Below are 27,018 nucleotides of genomic sequence, written 5' to 3' on the forward strand. Positions count from 1 at the left end.
TCAAATTGGCAACTTTTAATTTTATATGTTTAATCCAATACCAAACACATATCATCTGTAGAGCACTGCATCCCAACTCCACCTCAAATGTAGGAATTGAGCTCAATCTGGTGTCTAGGAGGTGAACACAGGAAAGAAAATGAGGATGGGAGCATCTGGTGCGCCTTTTAAAAATGGTGTCCCGTTACAAAGTTCCCAACTGGTGCTGTGACCCACCTCCAGCAGAAAGCCAAAAGGAACAGACCAATAAGAGGGGTCGGGTCCAAGGTGCCTTTTGTATTTCACTCACTCCTCTCATTTGCTAAGGGGCACTAATAACCCAAATAAATGGTTCCTAGAAGTGGAGTAAGTCTCCTGAGAGCTGCTGAGGCATACTGAGAAAATGGGAGAAGCAACAAGTGACTGCAGAGGAGTCCAACACTGTTGCCTGAACTTCCTGGACCCTATATCCATGGAGAAGCCTAAGACTCTACTGCTTCTGTCCAGTAAGAGAAGTTTCTGGGGCCTGTATGACTCTCCCAGCTCTGATTTAAGCTCACCACCTAAAAACGGGTCATTCTCTATCCCTATGCTTCTGGCTCTTCAGTCGTCCTCATCGTCATCCTCAATCTGAAACCGTTTCTTCTTTTGGATTCCTGGGGCTCCCAGTTTGGGCGCTGTGGGAATGACAGGGGCGAGAAGGCCAAGACCATCTGAATATGTTAAAGGAGAAGGAGGGGGTTTATGCCCTCCTTTAGCCCCAGGATTGAAGAGAAGGGTGCCAGAGGTTAGAAGAAAGGTCCCAGATTCCCCACCTTTGCTCCTGCCCTCATCTTCCTCCTGCTCCTCATCGCTGTCCAGCAATTGTCGCTTCCTGGGTGCCACTTTCAGCTGCTCGTTCCCACCAGCGGTCCCTTCCTCTGAAATAACCATGAGCCGCAAAATGAGGGAGCTGTGCCCTCATAGTCTCAAAATACTCTATCAGCCTCTAAATCAACATGGAGGCATGTAGTAGGTACTCAATAGCTAAGAGGCCCCTCTATTACCTTCTGGGGACACCAGGCCTGCTTTCTTTCTTTGGGCTAATGAGAGGGCCCTCAGGGCTTGCGCTCGGTGGTCCTTTCGGTGCTCCTCCTCGGGGCCTTGCTCTCCAGGGACTTTAGGGTCTGGCCCTGGCTGGTGCTCCTCCTCTTCCTCTGGTTGACTCAAAGAAGCTGCTATCCTCCGGAGCTGGGTGGGGCTCAGCTTGGCTGGAATTCGCCAGAAGGTTTCCTACAGGGGCAGAGAAGTTGAACATGAGAGCAATGGAAAAGGACCAGCCTCTAGTCGCCAGATTTTATTATTCATTGAATGAATATGACACTGCATTGGTGACAATCCATAGGGCTGTGAACTCTGCTTACTGCTTCTTTATCCAATACATGCCCAATGACCAGCATGGGGCCTACTATATTAAGAGGTCCCCAGTAAATATAGTTGTTAATTGAATAAATTAATGAATCCTGGGGATCTAAAAAGGATTATATAATCCCTGCTCTCAAGGAACTCACAATCTAATGGGAGAAAGAATCAATGTAGTCTAACACCATAGGACTGGAACAATACCAAAGGAATGAACAAATCAAAGCTGCCAAAGTGATTACTTTTGCTTCAGGGGTTGAAAGTAATAGGGACCGCTTCTCTGAGGAGGTGACAACTGAAACAACTCTTACAGGTTGGGTGGAGGATCATCAGGAAGATGGGTGATGTGTGTGTTGCCTTGTGTGTGGGTTGGAGCCTTCCAGTAGAGGGACTGGCATGATTAACTGTTTCAGCGGTTCTCAACCTGTGGGTCACGACCCCTTTGGGGGTCGAACGACCCTTTCACAGGGGTCGCCTAAGACCATTGGAACACAAAAAGATATTTACATTACGATTCATAACAGTAGCAAAATTACAGTTATAGAGTAGCAACTAAAACAATTTTATGGTTGGGGGTCACCACAACATGAGGAACTGTATTAAGGGGTCGCAGCATTAGGAAGGTTGAGAACCGCTGAACTGTTTGGAGGTATGAAAAAGCCCACTATTTGGAGAATGGAAAGTAATCCGGGATGAGTATGGTATAAGGTAGGTGTGTGGGTGGTGTGGCCATGAGGCTGCGAAGACTGGCCAAGGCCAGGCACACTGCTCAGAGGCTCTGGCCTCTGTCTTACAAACAGTGGGGAACCATCAAGTGCTCTGGACAGGGGAGTGATATAATCCAAACTGTATTTTAGCAAGATAACTCAGGGGACATGACAGCATGAATGGACTTAGTGGAAGGGGCGATTGCAGAGAGGAAAACTAGCATGATGGGTGCTGCAGGAGTGTCAGTCAGCGATGACAGGAAATGAGGAGAGATGGCACTTACAACGAAGAGGAGATATATTTTGAAATGACACCAACACGCCATGGTTGATACTGTAACTGGTGTATTTACCTCTGAGGCAGGAGGCCGAACCCCTAGCTTGTGCAACAACTGCTGAAACTCTTTACTTTCCATTGCTTCCTCATTCTCTTCTGTTAGCGGCACCAATGGAATTGGCTGGGAGCAGCCTAGAACAGGGTCAAAAGTCCCATGGTGAAGATGTGAAGAAAGAGTTGGTTATCTATCCCATGACCAGGTTTCCAGCGGCTCCCAGTGCCCCAGTCTTCTTGAAACCATCATTTACCCACTCACCATCCTCTTCCCGATCATCTGCTGCTCGAATCAGGCAGTTCTGGAGCCATAGGATCGGAGCAGAAAAGCCTAAGGGAAGGAGGAAACCTTCTAATTAGCCCATACACTCAACTCCTCCTCTACCTGAGACACCTCTCCCAGCCCAAGCCCTCACCTTCCTGATGCAGGCTTTGTCCAAGCTTTTCAGTTGAAAGGACTGAGCTACCCTGGGGGGCTTGTTCTGCTTCTGAGCCCTCCTCTTTCTCTTCGTCCTCTTCACTCTCTTCCTCTGATGGGTTCTCGTCTTCTTCCAGATCTTCCTGGCAAAAATCTTTCAGGGACTCTTCTTCATTAGGCTAAAATTCAATGAGGTTGGAAATGAAAAAAGGAGACAAGATGAGGAACTTAGTGGCGCCCTCTGGTTCCTGACCACCCCACTGGGGGAACCTAGTCAGAACAGCCTGAAGCAGGAAGAATCTGGGGGAGCTACTTCTAAGGAGCACTTCAGGGGGAATGGACCCATGCCAGCAGAACCAGGAAGACTGTTACCAAGCTCGAGGATGCCAACTTCTTCCGGCGTTTCTTGTATAGCTCGCGCCGCTCAGCCACCAGTCCCAGAGCCAGCAGTTTATCCACTATTCTGGCCCGTGAGCGTTTGGCTGTGATATTCTTCATGATATGACCCAGGATATCTATAAAGAGAGAAAGTATGAATACCCAAGAGCAGTAGGGGAAAGGGAAGTAAAGGAAATCAGAGCTGTAACAGAAAGCACAGCTCTTTGGAAAGAGGCTAGTGAGTCATTCAAAACTGATACCATAAATATACTAAGTGGAGAGAAGGGATGGGATAGCCGTACCTGGGAAGAAGAGGTGGGGGAGAGAAATGGATAGCTTGGCTCTCATCTCAGAAGTTCCCTGAGCTTCGACCTTACTTACCATCTGAGTCCTGGAACTCCTCAAAAAGCCGCTGCAGCTCCTGCTCCTGATCTTCTGTCCACAGTACAATATGAGTTCCTTTCCTGTTTAGAGAGGTATCAGTGGAAAAGGGGGCCAAGGCAGTGAACAGAGGATTCCCCATCTCAGTTCCCTCCAGAGCATGTGCCTCCTTTTACCTTTGGAAGTCCTTGACACTGTTAGCCAGTCCCAGCCGCACCAGATGGTGGATAACCTGCTTGCGTGTTCGAGGAGCAGTCTTCAGGTGTGCCAAGATGGTGTCCACCACATCCTGACCTGAGGTGGAGGAGGAACGAGGCAGTAAAGAGGAGTCCTGGAGCTCAGGCTGCCCTCCTCGTTAACTCTTCAGATCTCAAGGCCTCATACCTTCTACATCCTTATGGGCAAGGTACAGTTCCTGAAGCTGGGCCTCCTCCTCTGGGCTCCACATAGGGGGTTTGCGACTAGAAGACCTAAAGGGGGAAAGGGGATGGAGAGCATGTAGGTTGTTGGCCCAAAGAGGAGACCAAAGGCCCCCTCTGGTCAGTTCTACAAGGGTCAAGAAAGATGGCACAGGTACCTCAAAGAAGCCAGCCAGCAGAGGCCTAAGGTGTGCCACCTTTCTCTCACTCTCTTCCCACTTAAGAACCCAACAGTCAAATTTAGAGATTTTCCAGGTTGGGCCTATGGAACCTGACACTATGGAACCAGGTTGGGCCTATGGAACCTGCCGGCACTGAGAGCATTACAGGAAAAAGAGAGAAGTGGGAAAGGAGAAGAGCTGAGATACTAAGAGAAAGAGGCCAAATATTCTGATGAATCCTTATGGCTCTCCAGCACATTCTGGGACAGGGCACATATAGACTCTCCCTGGGGGGGACACCCTACTCCCATGAAGGCTGGAGAAGGAAACTAGAGTAGACAGGAGACTGAGGCTCCAGTCCCATTCCTCTCTTGGATGACCTTAGGTAAAGCATTTCACCTTCAGGGCTTATTTTCTCACCTATGAAAGGGAAAGAATGGTTACACTAACTAATCTGCACGCTCTTCCAGCTTTGACACTGTGGCTGTGTCACCCACCTCTCCTGCCCATCCTTTCCCATCCTTGAGCTCACCCGCCATCCATGGAGCCATAGCCCTCAGTCATCTCTCGAACCACAGCTGTGTTCTTCCAGAACAGCAGCTCCACAAAGGCTTTTTGGTTGACTGCAGCCAACGCAAAGAACTTGCCCACGATGTATTTGGCAAAAGTCACTAGCTCCTGTGGGAGAGGGAGGCTGCTGTTAGGCCTCTGGCCTAAATGTATCACAAACGTGGCACTCTTAAGTATTTTGCCGACACTTGTTCCCAGATGCCCCCTCCTCACTCAGACTCTCTTTTCTACCCTTCCCCACACAGCTCCTCGGCCTGCCTACTTCCTCACCATTCTCTCGTCTCTCAGCCCTTGACACCACTCAGTGCCCTTTATCTCCTGAAGACTATCCTTTTACCTAGGACTCCCCTACGCCTCCAGACCCCCATTTCTTAGTATCCCCTCACTTTATAGGCCCCAGCGGCAGGGTCACTAAGCAGACGATTGAAGAGGCAGAAGAGTGAGAGCTGGAAAAGCAGGGCTTCCATTTTGAGGTCATGGGCCAGCCGGTGCAGCATCTTGACAATGCAGTGGTTAGTATGGACACTGTTCTGCTGGTAGCTCCGCAGCAGCAGCACGTAGGCTCGGACGACAGTTGAGCTGGCAAAGCTGCACCAAGACAGGGAGGGAGAGGGTGTCAGCATAAGACACTGCCTACCTCACAGCCCCACGATCTCTACCTTGGGATCAACTCGGTCCTCCTGGCCTGTACCGTTTCAGGTAGTCCAGAAAATTAAATTCTTTCTCTGACACCTGGACCACTTGCAATTCTTCCTCCTCCTCTTCCTCTTCCTCCTCTGCCCCTTGCTCCTCTGTCCCTTGCTGCCCTATAGGAAGAGTGAGGATTAGAGTCTCTGGTGCCAGAGAAGCCCTAGGAGAGAGATGCGAAGGGAACGGAGGCTCACGGGGAAGTGGAGCACTGAGGATTTGTTTCAGCAGCTGGGTCTCTTCCTCTGGGGAAATGTCTTGAGAGCCAAACACATCTCCTTCTGGCCATACCTCCCTGGAACACAAAGATAAAAAAGGCTTAACCAGAGGGAATTTGAGTTATAATTTGAAGTGGAAGAAGGAATTTAGACTTGTCAGTTGGAAAGAGAATGCAAACTGTTACCTCAAAGATGAAGCAAAGACTCTAGGGGAATTTCCCCCCGTAAGTCACATTGAAATGAACATCATATAAGAACAAAACGCAAACAATCTAAATGTTTGACATGTGGTTGAACAAATGAGCATATTCACATAATGGTGTTTTAAAGCCATTAACAATTACAGAAATACATCTGATGAGAAATGATGCTCCCGATATATTGAGAAACGAAAAAATACTGTAAATCAGTATGTGCAATATTTCATTTTTGTAAAAGAAGGTGTATATGATATGTCTATATATTACACAGAGGAAAAAAACCTCTAGATGATAACTCATCAAAATGTGAATGATTGCTATCTTTGGCTCATATAATTATCTTCCCCCCCCTAATTAACTGTGCTGTTTTTGTTTTATCAAACAACAAAACTCCCTGATAGACCATAGCTCCCCAGGACGCAGTGCTCGGTATAGAGTCCCAGTGCTTCTGATAGGACTTCTCTCTATTAAAGACTGAGAACTCTGTACCACAGTAAAAGCCTCCCCTTGCCCCACAAAAGCCCAGGAGCTGGATCTAGGATGGGTGGGCAGGGTTCTTACCGGGCAGACCTAAGGAGGGTCAGGGCCTGTGAGGCCTGGCCAGCCAGCAGACAGTCTTGGATCCGCACCATGGCTTCTGCCCGCTGCTCTTCCACTGGCACCTCTGAGGCCGCATCAAAGGGAACCATGGAGTCTAAACTGAGCCCAGGATCCTAGGGAGGAATTAAGGCTGTGGGAACAGAGAGGAGGGAAACCCAGACAGCCACCCCAGAGCACTACCCTCAAGAAGCACTGGGTTTCTGCAACTACCTACCTGGATACAGCACTGTAGCTGCTCGGCCAGCAATGGCCACACAGCCTCCAGTTCCTCTGGGCTATAAGGAGTAGTACCAGAAGCAATGGGCTGACCTAGGGCCTTCTTTTTCTTCTTTCTCTTCTTTCGTTTGTTCTACAGAGAAAGAACTATGTTAGGATGGGAGGAGAGTTAAGGAGGCCTTTTCCCCACCAGTGTCTCCTTTTTTTTAAAGATTTTATTGGGGAATTGGGGGAGGGGAACAGTGCTAGGGAATTGGGGGGGGGGAACAGACAAGTTGCTGTCGTTTTGTTCTTCAGTCTAATTGTGGAGGACGCTGCTTCACTGGCCCATGTTGGCATCATCATTGCGCTCTTCCTGGGCGAGGCAGATCAGTCGCCGGCTTCTGGACGGCCGCTCACTGCGGCTGCTGGCTGCTCACACTGGCTGCTGGCTACACACGGTAGCCCATGGCAACCCACTGCCACAGGGGCTGGAGCCTACGCCGTCGCTGGCGACTCACGGCAGCCCAGCTCCAGTTGTGCTGTTGTTCACCATCTTAGCTGTAGAGGGCAGTGTCACTGGCCCCCATGTGGGATCCGAACCAGGGCCCTGCTGCTCAGAGCCAGCTCTTAACCAACGTGCCACTTGGCCAGCCCTCATCAGTGTCTTCTCAAGTAATTAGATGTCTGAATTAGACATTCAGAGTGACCACTGTGTTACTCAAAGGCAACAGGGAAGCAACAGTGAATAGCGTTTTTCCTTGCCCTTAAGGAGCTTGTGAGGGACACAGGTCCGTAGATAGGTAAAGTACATTTCAGCCTAGATAAGACCTTGAATGTGGATGAGCATAAAATGCCATGGCACAACACAGGACAGCAATTGACTCATTTCTTGTGGGTCAGAGCTTTCCCAAAAGCAGTGGTATCTTAAGCAAAAGTCTATAGAATAAACAGATTTGCTATCAGGATAAGCAATTCGACATGAAAAGGCTTTGTAAAATGCAAAGCACTACGTAAATATAGCCTACAATTTTTTCTCCTGAAAAGCAGGAGAGTGAGAATCAATACCCCTGCCCTGCTCCCCCAAGTCATGGCTGTGAACCAGTCTTTGGTATGGGCCAACAAGATGAGCTATGAGCCCTTAAGGTTCATACTCTATGCAAGGAACTGATAATTAAGCACACCACAGGTTAGGAGTGTGAGCTTTGAACTCCAGATCTGGATTCAAGAATGGATGCCAGCCAATTACTGGTAAACGTTGGACAAGTTGTTAACTACTCTATGTCCTAGTACTATTTTGAGGATTACAAGAAAACCCTAACACATCGTCAGACAGATAGTACACACAATACAATAGAGCCCTGGGTGTAAGAATACCTCTCAGGAAAGTCTCACTGATACTACTTGCCCCTTTTAAGTCTAGCTCTGACTGAATTTTAAGCTGTGGCAAATAGAACTATGGGAAATTTTTTACAAAGCAGAGTCCCTGTGTCTCCAGGATACAAATTCCTTGAGGTTTTCTTCTTGCGCCAGACTTTTCATTTATTATTTCACTTCAGGCTCAAGGAGAGATATTACAACTAACTTTAAGAATCTGGAGACTGACATGAGCAGCTTGGGTTATTTTAACAGTAATTAATTAATATAAGATGAGATCCCAGGCCTTCTGACTTTCAATTTAAGGCTCTTTCTATCTCACTACAGTGTTTCAAAAATATAACCAGGAAATATCACAACATAATTACTAAATTCTAAAATTATGAGCCCCCATAGTTTATGTGCTTAGCATGTAGTAGGTATTCAATAAATGTCTCCTCAATGAATTAAGATATTTATGGCCCATCAGGGATTAGTCTAACAAAAGAAGGAAACTATAGTAGACTCACATCGGCAACACCAACAAACTTCTTGTCCTCTTAGTTCAGAGTAGTTCTAACAGATCAGCTTAAGCTACAGAAAACATGGGGAGAAGGAGCCCTGTGCTCCACCCTTCCCTCCCAGCTCTTTCCACATCCTGGGGCTGCCCAGTACCTGCACCACCAGGTTCCCACGGCTCCGACAGAACCGCTCCAACATCTTGAGGAAGAGGTGGGTGGTTTCCACCAAGTCACGAAGGAAAGAGCGGGGCTGGACTCTTTCATCAAACTTTCGAAATAGTGCCAGGAATAGTTCTCGATACTCCATCACATAGAAAATGTTGTCTAGAAATGGGGAAGAGAAAGGATTGGAACGACCTGTCTGGAAAGTCTGCGAAAAGGGGTTGGGTGAAGTTGGGACTGGGAATCATGAGATGCTGGTCAAGAAATGGGGAAGGCTGGGATCAGAGACCAAGCCAGGGCCTCACTCTTGATGATGCGGCTGCTCTCCCTCACAGCCTCATCTGGGGACATGTCCATTTCATTGACTGTGGCCAGCAGCTCCTGATAGGCCTTCAGAGCCAGGTGCATCCTGCGAGATGAGGGAAAGAGGAGGACAATTTAAGATACAGGCTCATGGAAACAGTACCACCCCTCTGCGTCCCCTCTCCCCGCAAAAAATAGTGCCATCAAAAGCAGAATGACCCAGCTGCACACCTTAAATTAATATAAAATAATATTGAATGTTAACTGTAATTGAAAAATTAAAAAGGGAGGGGAGGTCAAGGGGAATAAGAGGTTCAAATTTTCAGGTATGAAACAAATAAGTCTCGAAAGTTTGATGAAAGAATCCAGCCCCGCTCTTTCCTTCGTGACTTGGTGGAAACCACCCACCTCTTCCTCAAGATGTTGGAGCGGTTCTGTCGGAGCCGTGGGAACCTGGTGGTGCAGGTACTGGGCAGCCCCAGGATGTGGAAAGAGCTGGGAGGGAAGGGTGGAGCACAGGGCTCCTTCTCCCCATGTTTTCTGTAGCTTAAGCTGATCTGTTAGAACTACTCTGAACTAAGAGGACAAGAAGTTTGTTGGTGTTGCCGATGTGAGTCTACTATAGTTTCCTTCTTTTGTTAGACTAATCCCTGATGGGCCATAAATATCTTAATTCATTGAGACATTTATTGAATACCTACTACATGCTAAGCACATAAACTATGGGGGCTCATAACTTTAGAATCCAGTAATTATGTTGTGATATTTCCTGGTTATATTTTTGAAACACTGTAGTGAGATAGAAAGAGCCTTAAATTGAAAGTCAGTAGGTCTGGGACCTAGTCAATAATATTGTGATAGGGGCCGGCTGAGTGACTCAGTTGATTAAGAGCTCGCTGAAGAGTGCGAGCTCTGAGCAACAGCAGTTCGATTCCCGGCCCGAGCTGAGCTGCCACTGAGCTGCCAACAGGTGGTAGGGTGGCTCAGCTAAAAAAAATAAAAATAAAAATAATATTGTGATAGCATGTATGGTGTCAGATGGTTGCTGGACTTATGGTGATCTTCAGGTATATATAATACATGTTGAACCACTATGGTGTACAACCTGATGCTGATATAATGTTATATGTTGGTATATGTACATATATATATATATATACACACACATATATATATATTGGATTTTATTGGGGAAGAAAAACAGTGTTGCGGAATTGGGGAAGCGGAAGAGCCAAGTTGTTGTCCTTCAATCTTAGTTGTGGAGGGCACAGCAAGCTCAGTTCCAAGTTCAGTCGCGCTGCTCAGCTCAAGGTGCTGTGTTCAATTAGTTGCGGGTAGGCGTAGCCACCATCCCATGAGGGAGTTGAACTGGCAGCCTTGCTGTTAAGAACGCATGCTCTATCCTGAGCCACCCAGATGGCCGCTCAGCTCAAGGTGCCAAGCTCAGTCTTCAGTTGCAGGTAGGTATCGCCCACCATTCAAACTGGCAGCCTTGTTGTTAGGAGCACGTGCTCTCACCAGCTGAGCCGTCCTGCCACCTGTTGGCAGCTCAGCGGCAGCTCAGCTCAGGGCGCAGCATCACTGGCCCATGTGGGAATTGAACCGGAGACCCTGTTGCTCAGAGCTCGTGCTCTTGGGCAAGCTCTTAACCAACTGAGTCACTTGGACAGCCCGGTTATATTTTTTAATAAATAAAAAACTTAAAACAAAACAGAATGACCCAGCCAGTTCTCGCTCCTCAGCCTGACCACCTTAATCCTGAAACCAAAGCAAGTACCATCTAGAATTCAGGCATTCAGATTCCCAGCCTGGCCAAGTTGCCCACTGTGACTCCAATTCTCAGCCCACTCACCGGCGTGCCCAGGAGGCAGCTTCCTTGCGATCAGTCAGCATCATCTCATAGTAGTTGGTGAGGTTCTGTTCAATGAAGTGGAAGGTACGAACACTTAGGGTCTCAGAGACCAGGTCTGGCCTGAAGGAGGCAGCTCGGTTGAAGGCCATGAAGAAAGCCAACGCCCACATGTAGTAGGTCTCATCATGCTGCTGAGCTTTCTCCCGAAGCAGGTTATCCTAATGTCCAGGGAAAAAAGACCGTTCCATGACCTCGGGCTTCTCATTTCCTCCTGTCCTATGATGATAGGGTGGACCCTGAACACCACTGTAACAATATTCTAGGATCCACAATTTCCATCCCTTTTTTGTTCTCCCCAGGTCTCTCTACATTCCTTTCCCCTTCCTCTGGGGTGATTTTCTCTAGAGGCTTTTTTGGGTCATGCCAATAATCCACTCCCCTCCTGACATCGTTATCATCTCTTAGGGACACCCTACACCCTTCCCACCTACTAGTCCACGCACCAGGGTCAGCCTCCCATAGGCTCCTCCTCAGGTTGCCCTTCTTACCTACTGTTGGCCCCATCACCTCTCTATTCCTTCCTTCCTAGGTTCTCACCTTCACCGAGCCCAGGAGCCGGTTATAACAGTTCTCCAGGAACTCAGAGCAGAAGTCTCTGAGGAAGAGTCTCACATTGAGGGCAGAGCGTCGCTGAATGGACAGCTCCTGGGCAGCCTGGCGACGTTTAGGCACTCTTCGGGGCTGCTTTCCCAAATCTGAACTGTAGTTTCGGAGCTGGGGGTGTGGGTTGGGGATTAGAATTACTCCAAACCACCACCCTCCCCTTGCAGCTCTTTCCACATCCCTGGTTCTGTCATTTTCTCAGAAGAAACTTAGAAAGTTCTCTCTCTCTGGTACTAAGCAAAGATAGAGGTCAAGACAGTAATACCAGAGGCTCTATTTCTCCTACTGTCTCTAACTCTGTAAGCCCCCAAACAGAGAAGCTTTACCTCCAGAAATGTTTACCCTACTTAGGCACCCCCAACTCCATAATACAGCGTTCCTACCCCAGGTGGGAGCATACGCACATTGTGGAGACCTTTGTGAAAGATGAGGTCCCTCTCTCCAATGGATTTCAACCCCTGGACAATGTAGGAGCCCCCAAATCGAGAATGCCTGCAGGGAAAAAAAAAGTCTAGGGTGATTCTTCAATTCTCTAGACGCTTTATCCCCATTTCTCTTTCATCAGCACATCAGAGTGTTATAACCGCAAAATGTTACCTGGTCACCACTGTATTAGAAGTTGGCCCAAGCCCTCAGTATTCCATAGTTAAGGAATGGGAACGCGGATAGAGCAGCTTTCTGCCACTCACCTGTTGCCGCGCTGAAGGGCTCGAGTCTTCTTTTCTGCCATCTCTCGTTGGCGCAACACCTCCAGTTCTGCCACATCTGTGCTCCGCTCCTGAGCTACGCGCCCCTGTCCTACTCCTGCCAGCTGCTCAGGGTTCTAGATTTGGAACAAGGAGGGAATAGTCATAAGGATGGTCATTCCTTATTCTGAGTTCACTCCTGCTGGGGACAGAAAGAGTGAATGAAGTAGGGTTGTTGATGGGACCCCATACTCAAGACATGGCTACTCTTGTTACCCACCTTCCCCCAGAGAATTCAGCCATTATTATAAGAGCAATTCTGGCTGAACAGTGGAAAAGCACATGGGTGAAGGGGACTGAAATAACAGGCCAGGGTCACACCTGGTCACGAAACATAAGGGAGATGATCTCTAGCACATGTAGGCTCCACTGCTGCTCAGCGGACGAGCTGGCCAGAAAGAGGAGCAGGTCGTCCAGGCCACTGAGGTGAATCGCCCAGAGAAGCTGGTCATGGACACTGGCGTCATCATCGATCCTCTGAGCAGCGAGTGGTGAGGGGAGAAAGGGAGGTCAGTCAGTTCCGCTGCCCTGCCTTGAGGTTCTCCGTCTCATTCCTTGAGCAAAGTTCCCGCCCCCAGGCTTGTCAGAGGACAGAAAAGCGAAACAGGGCAGCTCAACCTAACCTAGCACAAGAACTCAGACAACACAAGACCCTCTCACCTTCTCCTGATCAAGGTTGGCTGGGACGTGGAGAATATTTCTGACCAGCAGCAGGATCCGCTCAATCAGCAAGTTGTCTTCCTCCTGCCGTTCCTCCCAGCCCTAGTCAGAAGGAGAGTTAGAAGAAGAGACTCCCTGTAGAAGGCAGGAAGCATCTACCCTGGCTGGGGGACCAAGGCACAGCGGAGAATCAGGATTAAAAAGAAAGAAAAGAAAGACTTCGAGCAGCCCCGAGGCAGTCAGACAATGGATTGGACAATTATCCCAAGGACTGGGACCGTATCTCCAAACTCAGCCTGGCCTGACAATGCCTGGCCTGGGGCTCTGCCCAGAGGAGGAGCAAGGTGCTAACTGTCCTTGGGATCTTGCAAAGTGGAGCGTCACTCACCAGCTGCAGCAGCTCATACAAGGTTTCACTGAGGACTCCAAAAGCCTTTTCACTGGCAAAAGCCTACAAAATCAGGGAATGGACCTTAAGTAGCACTAGCGTCCACTTTCTCCTTCCCTACTGCCCCCAAATTCTGCCCCAGGGACCTCTGAAGAAAAACCTCACCTCTTTGTAGGCCTGCAAGTAAGCAAGCACCTGCAGAAAATGGTGCCGGAAGCTAGGCTCCTTGGGCACACTGCCAAAACAGAGCAAGGCTGGCTGTGTCAAGTTCACCATCAGCCTGGGGAGACAATGAAGGAGGGAGAAGTTGTTTCCTCACCACACACAAATACTGAAATCTATCAGCTCAAACACCAAAGGCTGGCACATGGTGGAAGTTAAAAAGCTGGGGGACCAACCTGATAACAGCATCAAAGAGAGGCTTGTCCTGGCTGTGCTGGGTAAGGATGGGTAGAAGGTCACTCTGCAGGATCTGGGCTGCCCCCAGCTGCTGTCGTACATCTCGCGTCTCATCCTCATGTCTCAAGTAGCGGATCAAATCCTTGACACTCTCTTCAGGAACAGAATAAATACTTACATAGAACCCTGGAAGAAGCTCCCCCAGACCCACGTGCTTTTCATACCCATGGTTTGAGAAATTCAACTCAAGCAAATTTTTTACGTGTTTCCTCAGAAAGGTACTCACCTAAACAATCTGGTTCCTTGTGGTAAGTGTCTCCTTCCAAGTACCCAAGGGCACTACATGTGGCTAGAAGTTCACAATTCATCATGAACAAGGCCATACATCAGTGGACCAGCCAAAAGAGGTAAGGCAGTTGGATACAGGGGAGACAGACATGACAAAGCCTGCAGAGACAGGGAAAGGTAACAAATGTGGGGTCTTCTGCATGAAAGACAGAGGGGAGAACAGGACAGGGACCTAATGCTCAGATTATTCTGAACAAGATCCTCAAAGGTTTCACTTTTGTCAGAACCAAAAATGCTGTTTCCAATCCCTGGGAAAGCTTTAACTTAAGGCTTCTACCTGATTAAAACCAAAGAGGCTGCAAGCCTAAGAATGAAGCACCTGCCCCATGCTCTAACTTGGTCTGAAACTGTAGAAATTGTCTGTTTCAGAGTCAAGGTAACCTAGTAGAAAGGTTGGTCAGAGAAAGGCATCAACTCTGACACTTTCACCCTGAGAGCTCTGCAGCCTTTTGGAGGAAGGGGGCTGTGAATGAGCTTCCCTCTCCCTTAAAATTACCAGACCCAGCCCCTGCACCTTCCACAGCCTTTCCACAGCTCTTGTATACCACAAGAATTACGACAACCCTCACCACACAGTGATTCCACTTAGAATCTGATCTACCCTAGGAGCCCAGAGGTTCTGAGACACTGGGGGTGTGTAGAGAAGGTTCCTTTACTCTCCTCCTGAAAGTTACTCTTAAGCTTTGGTAATCTTTGTAGAAGCCAGCCTCTAATAGAATGTGTGCGGAAAAGAAGTAAATAGGAACTGGTTAAATTCCCTGTGCCTCTCCCCAGAAGAACCATCTTCCTTTTCCGAAGCATGCTACCTTTTTATTAAGATCCCTAAACCCTCATCAGATAATCAATTAAGAAGAGATACAGAACCCTGGATATTTCAGAACCTGATATTAATAACGCAGACACACACAAACACATTACATTCGCCACCCTGCTCCTTGGGAAATTGGGAATACTCACCAATCTTGTCTCCTTGACACAGTCAGCCATACTGCTGTTAGCTATGGCAGCTTCCTCTAAAAAGGCCTGCTGCATACGTACTTCTAGCCCGTAACTCTACCTCAGTTCCCCCTACAGGAAATGGGTAGTACCCAAAAGACTAAGGTTTAATGTCTGATGTTATCTTCTGGCTTTTTTTAAAAAAGATTTTTATTGGGGAATTGGGGGGATGGGAACAATGCTGGGGAACCGGGAGAAGGGGAACAGACAACTTGCTGTCATTTTTTGTTCTTCAGTCTAGTCGTGGAGGACGTCGCCCCACTGGCCCAAGTTGGCACCATCATTGCGCTCTTCTCTGGCGAGGCAGATCAGTCGCCGGCTTCTGGACAGCCGCTCACTGCCGCTCACGCTGGCTGCCGGCTACATACGGTAGCCCACGGCAATCCACTGCCACAGGGGCTGCAGCCTACGCCGTCGCTGGTGACCCACGGCAGCCCAGCTCCAGGTTGAGCTGCCGTTCCGCATCTTAGCTGTAGAGGGCAGTGTCACTGGCCCTCATATGTGGGATCCGAACCGGGGCCCTCTGAGGTCCCAAGCCAGTTCTTAACCAACGCGCCACTCGGCCGGCCCTCTTCTGGCTTTTATGTAACTGGTCTACTTCTACAGGTTGCCTGCTATCTCTCTACCCCCACCCAGTGCTAACCTACTTTCTGACCACTCAGCCCAGCAAGAGTGAGCCAGTAAAACACTCACTGGAAGACCAGGAAGATTGAAGGGAGACTTTCCTTCGCTGCCCTTTCTCATGGGACCTGCAGACCCTGAGACCTGGGCGATCTCTGACTCTCCTCAAAGATACATCCAGCTTTTTCAGACAGACCACTGGTGTGTACATATATGTTCTCTCTCTCACACATACAAACACACGCACACACGCACGCTCACACCCACCCAGACTAGACTGAAGGGTTTCCCTGTCTGCACTCGCCAAGTGGCAGCCTAGAAAGCTGACAAAAACAGACAGCAGAGCTGGCTATAAAGTTGCTGAGTCGGCACATCCTCCTCAAAATAAGACACATAATCACATTCTGCCACTAAAAGGGGTGAAATTATAAAGTTTTCTAACAGCAGAGATAAAGTCATGTCTGGAAGGCTCCCTGACATCCTCCAAGCTTCCCTCCTCCATTGTAGACCAATTCTAAGTAAAGATTAATATTTGTAAAATTGGCCCCAGCAGAGCACTCAACCTCTACCTACCACATACCACTTTACCTGAAAGGCAAAAATAACAAAAGTGAGTGGTAACAGCTACCTGTTACCTGGCTACCAAAATAAGGGGGGTGAGGAGGAGGAGAGGGGAGCAGATAAGGAAGGAGCCATCCTTGCAGATGCGAGAAGGGAAGAGGTTCTGTAAGAGACCCAGGACTTCAGGTTCTAATCTCCTGCGGTTTGGACACAAGCAGAGCAACAGAAAAGAAGAAGAAATGGGTCAGATGCCCTATTGTAAAGCTCCCAGGCCAGGGGTCATGAAGCAAGCTGGCAGTCTTGGGCCTATTCATTAGAACTGGAATAAAAGCACTCTCAACAGGAGTTTCAGCCCTCCCTGGTGGAAACTATTAAAACATCAGCCAGGGACAGAAAACTTGCAGTTCACTCTCTTATATAGACATAATGTGATTATGTCTTACATCTGCATCACACATACCCATCCAACCCACTACTTCTTAGATCCATGGCTTGGTTGCCTCCTCTGGCTATCTCTCCCCACCCCCACCCTTGCCACTGCCCTACAGGAACACAAACATACATTCTAAGACACAGAGCCACCTCAAGCTCTCCAAATTTTTGCTCAGTTTATTCCCTCCTTCTGTAAAGTCTGCTGTCCCTTAACTCCAAAAGTTCTAAGCCTATCCGACCTTCAAGATCCAGCTTAAATGCCACTCCTCCATGAAGCTTTCCCTGATGGCTTACGCAAGACAGGATCTGATGGCACAAAACATACTATATGTACTTCCTACTCCAGTGCTGAACTCCTTCTTTTACATTCTAATTACCCAGACTACATCTTTTCTCCTCTACTAAATATTGTCTTAGCCATTTCTGAGTGCATTAAATTTCTTTCACATGGGAGACATTCAGTAAAAACTCTTAAATGCAAATTGGTGTAGCACAAGAACAGTACAATGGTCAGAAGATGGGGTCAGAGTCCTGGTTTCATTTGCGTACCTGTCTATTCTTCACCAAGTCAGTCTTGGCTTCCTCATCTGAAAAACAGGAGAAAGGATACTGCAGTAGCTACGGAGGTGCCCACTCAGATATCTCTTCGAGAAAGAGCTTGCCATTCAGCTGCAAAGAATGCGGCTACCTAACAGCACTTCCAGGATCCGCCTCAGCCCTACTATTCCCTGGCAGCCTCCAGCTAATGACGAAGCACAGGGGTATAGGGCCTAGCCATTTCTGTCCAACAAGGACTCCTCTACCAGGCAGTCCTTGCGTGTTTCCCACTGGCTTGGCTGAGGCTGTCAGATCTGCCTTGTGGTCTGAGACTCTCCCTGCCCCCAATTCTGCTCCACCATAATCACAGGCACACTCAATAAACCTCTTGCACCCCTAACTCCACCTCAGCGTCTGTTCCCCGAGGACACGAACTGACAGATACCTACCCTACCTCCTTTATATGGTTGTTATATTGAGAATTCAATTAAGTTACATAAAAGCACATTGTAAATTGTGATGGATAATACAAAGCTAAATAAAAAATCAGTGGTTCCCATGCTTTGTAATTTCATGTATAAGTATATATCTGTCCAAACAGGGGAAACCATCTTATCTTGACTGATAATAGGGATATTAAAAATACAAACACATTGTTTTTTTTCTTTAGCTGAGCCACCCTGCCACCTGTTGGCAGCTCAGCTCAGGATGGGAATCGAACTGCTGTTGCTCAGAGCTCAAACTGTTGAGCAAGCTCTTAACTAACTGAGCCACTCGGCTGGCCCCAAAATATAAACCTTTTAAAAACCCCACTAACATTTATTAACACCATTGTTTCATAAAAGAAACAGTTGAACATTTAAAAAAAAAGTATATATAGGGGCCGGCCGAGTGGCTCAGTTGGTTGAGAGTTGGCTTGGGAGCACAGGCTCTGAGCGATAGGGCTGCCGGTTCGATTCCCATGTGGGCCAGTGACGCTGCCCCCAAAATGAGCTGTTGCTGAGCTGCCAGCGGGTAGTGGGATGGCTCAGCTGGTGTGACAATGGGATTGCCTATTCAATGGTGGGCTGTGCCCACCGGTAACTGGGACTGGGCTCAGCACCTTGAGCTGAGCTGCCACCCGAATGGCTCAGTGGATGAAGTGTGCGCTCTTAACAACAAAGCTGCCGGTTCAACTCCCGCATGGGATGGTGGTTATACTCACAAGCAACTAGGACTTAACTCGGCACCTTGAGCTTGGAGGCCACGAGTTGCCGATGGGAAGTCAGATGGCGACTGGCGCCTCCACAACTAAGATTGAAGAACAACTTGGCTGGTCCCCTTCCCCAACTCCCCAGCACTGTTCCCCTCCCCCAACTCTCCCAATAAAATCTTAAAATAATAATAATAATAAATTGTATAAATTTATTAAAAATTTATAAAAATAAAAATAAATTGTATCAATTCTTTAAAAAAAAATCTCATCTATGTCCTTTTCTTTAAGGTGCATAAATTAAGTCTTTATGAAGAAAACTCCCTACATGGCCCTTACTTTTCTCATTTCACTTCAGAATGATAGACATGTTATTACAGATTAGTATTACTGCTCTGACTGGCACTTAGGAATCATTGATTTGTATATTTATATACTATTTATATACTAAAAGCCATAAATCAGCCCAACAAAAGGAAGGCTTCATGAGGACAAGGTCTCATTTTATTTTGTTTATTGCTGCATTCCTCAAGGCCTAGAATAGAGCTGGGCATATAGAAAGCATGTGATACATATTTGCTGAATGAATTTATTTTGAATCAACAGATTATCTCAAGTCATGTCCACTGAACCAGTGAACCCATTTCAGAGACTATAAACCAAGAAAATAACCCAAAAAACAAAGGAAATCATTTATACAAAAACAAAAATAATGCCTCTTCAAAGTACACTATAGCTTATAAAATGTTTTCATAGCATTATTATACTTTGAACCTCACAACAGTTCTAAGCGATAGATGCAATCACCTCCATTTTACAGATGAAGAAACTGAGATTCAAAGAAAGAATAAACATCCCAATAAGATGTTTCTAGATAAGTTATCTCTACTGGTAAAGACCTGGAGAGAAACCCAGCTATTCCAAACCTGGGGAACAGCTAGGAAAACTTTGGAATATTAATAAACAATATAACATATAGAAACTATGCAAACTAAAATTCAAAAGCCTATACTAAAAGAGGGCACGTAAAGTAGAATGTTTACAACAACGATATAAAAATGTGAATGATCTGAAGCAGATGAAGGATTTCAGCAATTACTAGTAAAGGTACATTTTGTATTTAAAAATAAAGGTATTTACTGTTTTTTATTCTTTTGGTAAAATGGAACTTTTCAATAAAAACAGCAAAGGTAGCCTCCCTTCCATCCCTTTTTCCTAGCCCCCAAGACCTCCTTTCCAACTCTCCTTTAGGAATAATGAAGCAGGTAGACTGGCCAGCTCTGAGTTAGTGTTGTTCACTGCTTCCGTCCACAGAGATGCAGAAACCTCTTCTCTCAAAGCCTACTGTCTACTTTGGTCTCCTTCCCTTGCTCTTCACCTTGGTGTTTTTTATCTCCCACAGTAGATGAGTTTTTCTTTCTTTTGTTTTTTAAATTTTTCTCTCTTTTTTTATTGTTGCTGTTTATTTGTTACTTTATTTAGTGAAATAAACATTTTTAAAAATTAGTTTCAGCTTACAACACAGTGCAATAGTTATACTTTTTACCCCTCAAAGTGACAACCTCCCTCCCCCAATCTGCCACCCCACTCCCCCCCCGCCATATCATACATATCTATTACAATTTCATTGACTCCACTCCCACATTATACTCCACATCCCGTGACTCACTCACTCTCTCTCTCTCTCTCTCCTTTTCCCTCTCTCTCTCTCTCTCTATATATATATATATAGATAGATAGATAGATATAGATATTCAATTATAGTTGACATACAATATTATACAACATCAGCTTCAGGTGTACAGTACAGTGATCAAGCCTCTATCCCGTTCATGACATGGTCTCCCTAATAAGACATGTGGCCATCTGACACCCTACGAAATATAGCAAATGAGTTTTGAAACAGCCCAGACTCTTGTATGTTCTGTGAACATCGAAGGTTAACTAGGGAGAGTGGGGTCTCACTAGTTACCTCCAACAAATCCTTTCCTCCTACAAAGGGGGAAAAGGAGAGGCCACATGTGCTATTTCCAGACAACAGGGCACAACAGATACACACAAGCCTATAATTTCTCTGTTGCAATCAGAGCACTTCATTCCACTTCTTGAGTTTTCTACCTTGAAGAGAATTCTCTCCAAGCGGCCTCTTTCACCCATAACAGAGGCAAAACAGAAAAACCAGCCATTCTGGCTTGCCGGAGAACCAACAGAAAAGAAACTCTTTTTTTTTAATTGATAAACTCCTGGGTATGTTTTTGGGGTTTTGTTTTGTATTGGGTTTTTTTGGTGTTTTTTTTTTTTGGCTTGTTTTGTTTTAAAATAAAGACTGGTGTAATGTAGTACTTCCTAGACTTTTGGATTTTATGGATAGGTCTTTCATTTTTGTTTTTTTAATTTAGGGAGACTAACATAAGGTTGCCAACTTTAAATTTGTAACTAAAGGACATTTTACCGTCACACACACCAAAAAAAACCCCCATACACACACAAACCTCATATATTGCTGCTAGCACTGTAAAACGGTGCAGCTGCTGCGTTAAGAGAGTTTAGCAGTTCCTCAAAATGTTAAACACAGGGCCGGCCGAGTGGCGGGTTGGTTAAGAGCTGGCTTGGGATGCCAGAGGGCCCCAAGTAAGAGCCCACATGAGGGCCAGTGACACTGCCCTCTACAGCTAAAATGGTGAACAACAGCTCGACCTGGAGCTGGGCTTCCATGAGTCGCTGGCAACGGTTTAGGCTGCAGTGGGGCTGCATTAGGCTGCCGTAAGCTACCGTGAGTGGCTGGCAGCTAGTGTGAGCTGCCAAGAGTTGCCGTGAGTGGCTGTCCAGTGGCCGGCGACCAATCTGCCTCACCCGGGAAGAGCGCAATGATAATACCAACATGGGCCAGTGAAGCAACGTGCTCCACAACCAGACTGAAGAACAAAAAGGACAGCAACTTGTCTGTTCCCTTTCCCCGATTCCCCAATGCTGTTCCCCTCCCCCAATTCCCCAATACAATCTTTAAAAAAAAATTTTTAATAAAATTAAAAGTGATAGATCTGATTTTAAGAAAAAAACTAATTACATTGTGTTTCCACATTCACCAGAGACAGATGAGAACTTTGTCAAACATCTTAGACTCAGCAGATCTGGACACTTAAAAGGGATGTTAGTTACTTTTTCCACTCAACGAAGTACCAAGTAGTTCAGATAAAGCAATATTCATCTGAAATTAATACTCGTAGGCCTCAAAATGCAAGAACCAAAGGAAAACAAAGGATAAAATATTAAATACACTTGCAATTCAAAATAGAAAATTAACTTGCTTCTTAAAAACAAAATAAAACCAAACAAATAATTGCCCAAACCAACCCAGTTTGAAGACCCAGCTTTGAGACTCACTAGTCTGAACAGAATGACATTTGGCATTTGAATTCCAGTTCTGTCCAGCACTAAGTTGGTGATTTTGAGCATGTGGCTTAACCTAAACTTCAGTTTCTTTATCAGTATATTGAGAAAATAAATGGGGAGGTTTAAATGAGATCATGGCAAGCAGTGCTACTCAAAATATGGTCTGTGGACAATTGGCTGGTTCACACGCATCAAGATAAGTACAGAAACAAAGGATATGCTTTTAGAACATCTCACAGCAATTTAACAGAATTAGTGTTTGTTGAATCTAATAACAAAGCCTATATTCTGTATGTTTTTTTCATACAGAAAACTAGAAAAGTTATTTTTCTAGTACTTTAATTTTTCTAGTAATGTGCAGGTACAGTGGTGGTACTGAAAAAAATTTAGTCGCAGAAATAAAATGCACATAATATAGAAAAAAACAATGTAAAAGACAGTACATGCTCTAAGTAAGCGATATTGAAAAAATAATAATCTGAAAAACTAGGGCTCTTTTCAGGATATAGTGGCCAAGGAGGAAGTGTGATTAGAACTGGACCTTCTGAAGGCTACAGGCTTCAGGCAGCTGGGTGGAGGAGGGGCATTTAGGCAGAGACCTGCCAGAGCAAAAGCAGAGCCACTACAAACAAATGAGTCTAACAGGAAAGCAACAGAAAGCAGATTCTGAACTGGCTTTATGGGAAAACCTTATCTCTGTCTATCAATTCAAGGATGTAGAACATAAACCAGGGAGCCATTGAAGATTTCTCAGATGAAGAACAAAATGATCAAACTGGGGGCCCCACAAAGCAAGATCACATCTACTACTCTAGCACTCCCGTAGCATTACATATCCCTCTCTGTGTGGTCTCAATCTTTTTTCTTTTCACTGCACTCACCCTGCAAGATTCCAACCTCAGACCAATGCCACCATCTGCTTTCTAGACTCTGGGACTTAAATCCTGACTCAGACACGCTGGAGAAAACCAAGCAATCCTGCATAGCGATGTACAACTAACGTGTAGTTTCCAACCTGAGCAGGACCCTCAGCCTGGCTCAGCAAATCTTTTTAGTGTTCCTCCCCTCCCTTTTCCCCAAGGAACAGCTATTTCTAACTTTCGCAGTTCTCCTAAAGCCCCTTGACTCCAATACTTCCCACACCTCACATGGTTTCTCTGCCCCTTCCTCTTAGAAACTGGTCACCAAATATGACCTCTCTCAACTCTCTTCACCCAAGCCTAAAAACACACATATTTCAAATGCCCACCCTGACTTCTTTGCTTCTAATCTAAATCTTCCATTTCTGACTGATCGATCCCTTTCTGTCCCTTAGTACAGGTTGTTCCTCATCTCTCATTTGCTTCCAATCTTCTTTTTATACTGGTCCCATTCCCACATGAGTTGCTCAAATCTCTTCCATCTTAGGGAAGAAAAACCTAACATAAAACAAAACCCTTCCTTGATCCCATACTGGCTGCTCCTTTTCTCCTCCTAAGTGCTGATATTCCAGAGGCCTGTGCCTTTAGTTCTTTTCCTCTCACTCTACACAGCCTCCTTTGGCAACTCATCTACTCCCACATCTTCAACTACCATCTGTGAGCCATTAGCCAGCCAATCTGTTCTCTTGTCCCTCTGATCTCACATGGTGCCAATCTCGTGTTACACTAATGAACAGCATATGTCTCACAGAATATCTTTAAAAAAAAATTTTTTTTTAGCTGAGCTATCCTGCCACCTCTTGGCAGCTCAGCTCAGGCCGGGAATCGAACCAGCAACCCTGTTGCTCAGAGCTCGCACTCTTGACAGAATACCTTTATGTCTCATTGATATTTCACACTTAACATGTCCAAAACTGAACATCTCCCTCCCAAGTTTGTCTCCACTTCTGTTTTGGACCTCTTAGGGACTGACACTATCTACTCAGTTATTCACAGAAGAATCCAATGAGTTATCCTAGCTAACTTCAGGTCATTGACCCAGGCTAATTCTACTTCCTTAAACTCGCCTATCCTGCTAGTCCAGTGGTTCTCAACCTGTGGGTCGTGACCCCTTTGGGAGTTGAATGACCCTTTCACAGGGGTCGCCTAAGACTATCGGGAAAACAAAAAGATATTTACATTACGATTCATAACAGTAGCAAAATTACAGTTATAGAGTAGCAACGAAAACAATTTTATGGTTGGGGGTCACAACATGAGGAACTGTATTAAGGGGTCGCGGCATCAGGAAGGTTAAGAACTGCTGTGCTAGTCCATCCCCACTGCTATTGCCTTAGTTTTCAGGTCCTGAGTATCTCCTGCTTAGATTACAGCAACTGCTTTCCCTGCCTCCAGCCTTGTTCTCTTAAATCTGTCCATAATATGGTTACCAGATTTGGCCATACAACCACCCTGCCTAAATCCCTTCACTTGATACGTAAGAAATTTCATAGTAATTGTCTCTGAAGAAAACTAGGGGGGGTCTAGGGTAGGAGAATATTTATCTTCCACTTTAGTACTATTCGAATTGTTTATCATTAGCATGCACTATTATACAAAACTTAAATTTCAGTGGCCCCCAATGCCTACAATACAAAGTCCTTTATGATCTGCCTGCTTTTAAGCTTCTATCTCAAGATAGCCCTCTGTCTGGAATGCCCTTCTATCACCCATCTAGTCTAGCCACTCATCTTTTCAGACTCTGCCCAAATGGCATTTTCTCCTGATTTTTCCATACATAAGCGACCACTTTCCCGTGTGTCTACTTTGTGCAGTAAACAGATTTCCATTTACAGCTCATGTTGCATCTAATACTTAAACAGATTGTTTAAAATGTCTGTCACCCGGGCCTGCCGAGTGGCAGGTTGGTTAAGAGCTGGCTTGGGACACCAGAGGGCCCCAGTTCAGATCCCACATATGAGGGCCAGTGACACTGACTGCCCTCTACAGCTAAGACACTGAACAACAGCTCAACTTGGAGCTGGGCTGCCGTGAGTCCTCGGCAAGGCGTAGGCTGCAGCCCCTGCTGCAGTGGGTTGCCATGGGCTGCCATGTGTAGCCAGCAGCCAGCGTGAGCGGCCAGCAGCCGCCATGAGTGGCTCTCCAGAAGCCGGCAACTGATCTGCCTTGCCTGGGAAGAGCGCAATGATGGTGCCAACTTGGGCCAGTGAAGCAACGTTCTCCACAACTAGACTGAAGAACAAAACGACAGCAACTTGTCTGTTCCCCTTCCCCCAATTCCCCAGCGCTATTCCCATACCCCAATTCCCCAATTAAAAAAAAAAAAGTCTGTCACCCTCCATTAATTAGCCTTAGATTCCCTGAGGGCAGAAATTGTTTCTTATTCATCTTGGAATTTTCAGTCTAGTTACTGAATAAAAATTTATAGGGGATGGGGGATAATAGTGTTATGAAAATGCATGTCAGGTGATTCTAACTCAATCCCCCGTTAACAAACTGCACTAAAACATAAACTTCTTGAAATCAGGAATCAGTGTGATCAGCATGTGAGTTCCTTAAGGGCAGGGAATCTGTCCTATTCATCTCTGAGCACAGTGCATGGTACATGTTAGGAGCTCTGGAACCTTTTACTGAGTTGTACCAATGCCGCTGATAATGGAAGACACGGTACTTTACGAACACAAAAAAGAAGTGGCTACTTTGGCCTAAGAGGGCTGGAAATACAGGTTTTCAGAGGGACAGCTGAGCTCAGTCCTGAAAGAGTTCATTTGGCAGAGAAGTGGCCAGAACTTCAAGTAGAAGAAACAGCAGGAGCATAGGGATGGAGGCATTAAGAGCACAATGCAGATATACCCTTTCCATGTAGCTGGGAGTTAAGTGAACGAGATAGGAAAAATGCTAGGGAGCTTTAAGAAATGAGTCTTCATTTAGAAAAGAAAAAGGACCAGAACCAGACTGTGAAAGGCCATGGACGCCCACCTACGGATTTAAGCCTGACTGTAGGTGGCCCAAACGGAGTTTTAAATTTAATCTGAAACGACCAGATTGACTTTTAATAAAGGTAACTCAGGGCAGTATGAAGAGCAGAGGAAAGAACTGAGATTCAAGGGAAGGAGCTTAATTAGAGGCTGATGGTCCAGCTAACAAGCCATGATGAGGCTGTATCTTCCTTAAGTCTTACACGCGAGGAAAAGAAATGCGAAATCCATTCCATAAAAACCCAAGATTTAAGCCAAACGGCCTGTAAATTCCGACTCCTGCTGACCACCAAAGCTGCACACCTGTTTTTTCGGGTCTGAACTGGATGGGGCGTTCCAAAGTGAAAATTTGGAACGCCCAGGAATCTTCTGTTTTACCTTAGGGGTCCCAAGCCCCTTCCCATCACAGCCCCACCCCACGCGAGGACCAAGATGCGCAGAGCGACGCGGGGAGAATGAGGGAGTAACCCGGTCAAGCGCGGAGCGCCACGGCATCCACTTAGGGCGCAGGGTAGGGGATTGCGCGTGCGCACTTCAAGCGGGCGCCCCGCCCCCTGCCCTTAAACTGGTGGCGGGAAAAGGGACTCAGCACCTCCCAAGTGCTTCTCAGGGATGCAGCTTCTCAGGAACGCAGTCCGCTTAGAGCCCTCTGATTCACACACTCACTCATACGCTCCCAGCCGTCCTCAGGATCCCCAGGCAGCCAGCGGCCCTCAAGCTCGCGGCCGCAGCCTTTCCCGCCACCAAGCTCGGAGGAACCGGTCTCCGCCTGCGTGCGGAGCGGGGCGGGGCGAGGCGAACCGGGCGGGGCGAGCCGGGCTGGTCCATTTGACCTCGTGCCGGCAGGGGGTTTGGCGATAAAGTAAAGAAAAGGGAAACGAGTACAATTAGTACTGTTTTATCTGACTCAATCCCCTACATTGAGCCAAAATTCACAACGCAATGAATTTTTTTCTGACTTAAGATAATAGGATTCAAAGTCCGAATAAAAGTGAATTTACAAACATTCTTCCCCTTCTACTCAAGTGGGTTATTCCAAAGTCTTACGTGGTTAGTTAGAAAAGTTGGGCTTTATTTGGGAGGAAGTGCCGAATTGAGCTACGCGGAAGAATGAATCGTGTTTTGCGGAGCGTGGGTGTCTGTCATGCTAGAGGTACAGGTTTAAAGCCTGCAAAGTATATAGGAGGCTCCTAAAAGAGAAGAGATCAACAATAAATATTCATAGTCAGTTGAGGGTCTCCTCTGGCCTCTGCTGAGTATATTTTGCCAACAAAAGAAGATAAGGTTCAATCGAATAATTATCTCCCGAATTATTAAGCATTTGAATAGAAGGAATCAATTTCTG

At 46.4% G+C, this 27,018-nt stretch overlaps 1 protein-coding gene across 4 annotated transcripts; it reads right to left on the minus strand.

Moving 5' to 3' along the window:
- On the minus strand, positions 1 to 26,443 carry TIMELESS (timeless circadian regulator). Of its 4 annotated transcripts, XM_019668986.1 has the most exons (30): positions 26,340 to 26,443; positions 17,203 to 17,240; positions 13,982 to 14,142; positions 13,695 to 13,848; positions 13,462 to 13,576; positions 13,297 to 13,359; positions 12,909 to 13,010; positions 12,570 to 12,725; positions 12,192 to 12,325; positions 11,907 to 11,994; positions 11,437 to 11,613; positions 10,840 to 11,057; positions 8,990 to 9,093; positions 8,677 to 8,846; positions 6,665 to 6,799; positions 6,412 to 6,563; positions 5,630 to 5,727; positions 5,437 to 5,551; positions 5,132 to 5,333; positions 4,708 to 4,853; positions 3,980 to 4,065; positions 3,772 to 3,889; positions 3,596 to 3,678; positions 3,209 to 3,351; positions 2,835 to 3,015; positions 2,681 to 2,749; positions 2,441 to 2,556; positions 1,026 to 1,251; positions 795 to 899; positions 1 to 656 (listed from the first exon to the last, which is right to left on the minus strand). In XM_019668986.1, the coding sequence occupies exons 3-30, from the start codon at positions 14,076 to 14,078 to the stop codon at positions 583 to 585; spliced, it is 3,627 nt and encodes a 1,208-aa protein (XP_019524531.1). In that variant the 5' UTR covers positions 14,079 to 14,142; positions 17,203 to 17,240; positions 26,340 to 26,443; the 3' UTR covers positions 1 to 582. The 4 variants fall into 4 exon arrangements, with proteins under 4 accessions (XP_019524531.1, XP_019524528.1, XP_019524529.1 ...); XM_019668983.1 differs by lacking the exon at positions 17,203 to 17,240; XM_019668984.1 differs by lacking the exon at positions 17,203 to 17,240 and having other exon boundaries at positions 26,266 to 26,443.
- Between the last annotated feature and the right edge of the window lie 575 nt (positions 26,444 to 27,018).

This window comes from Hipposideros armiger, unplaced genomic scaffold (assembly GCF_001890085.2).
Source record: "Hipposideros armiger isolate ML-2016 unplaced genomic scaffold, ASM189008v1 scaffold_548, whole genome shotgun sequence".
Classification (NCBI taxonomy): domain Eukaryota; kingdom Metazoa; phylum Chordata; class Mammalia; order Chiroptera; family Hipposideridae; genus Hipposideros; species Hipposideros armiger.

Excerpts from the sequence above, each read along its gene's own strand:
- TIMELESS (XM_019668983.1), bottom strand. The coding sequence starts at position 14,078 with ATGGCCTTGTTCATGATGAATTGTGAACTTCTAGCCACATGTAGTGCC. Across the intron at positions 3,016-3,208 it reads AGTTGGCATCCTCGAGCTTG|CCTAATGAAGAAGAGTCCCT; the intron begins GTAACAGTCTTC and ends ATTGAATTTTAG. Across the intron at positions 657-794 it reads AGATGAGGGCAGGAGCAAAG|CGCCCAAACTGGGAGCCCCA; the intron begins GTGGGGAATCTG and ends TCATTCCCACAG.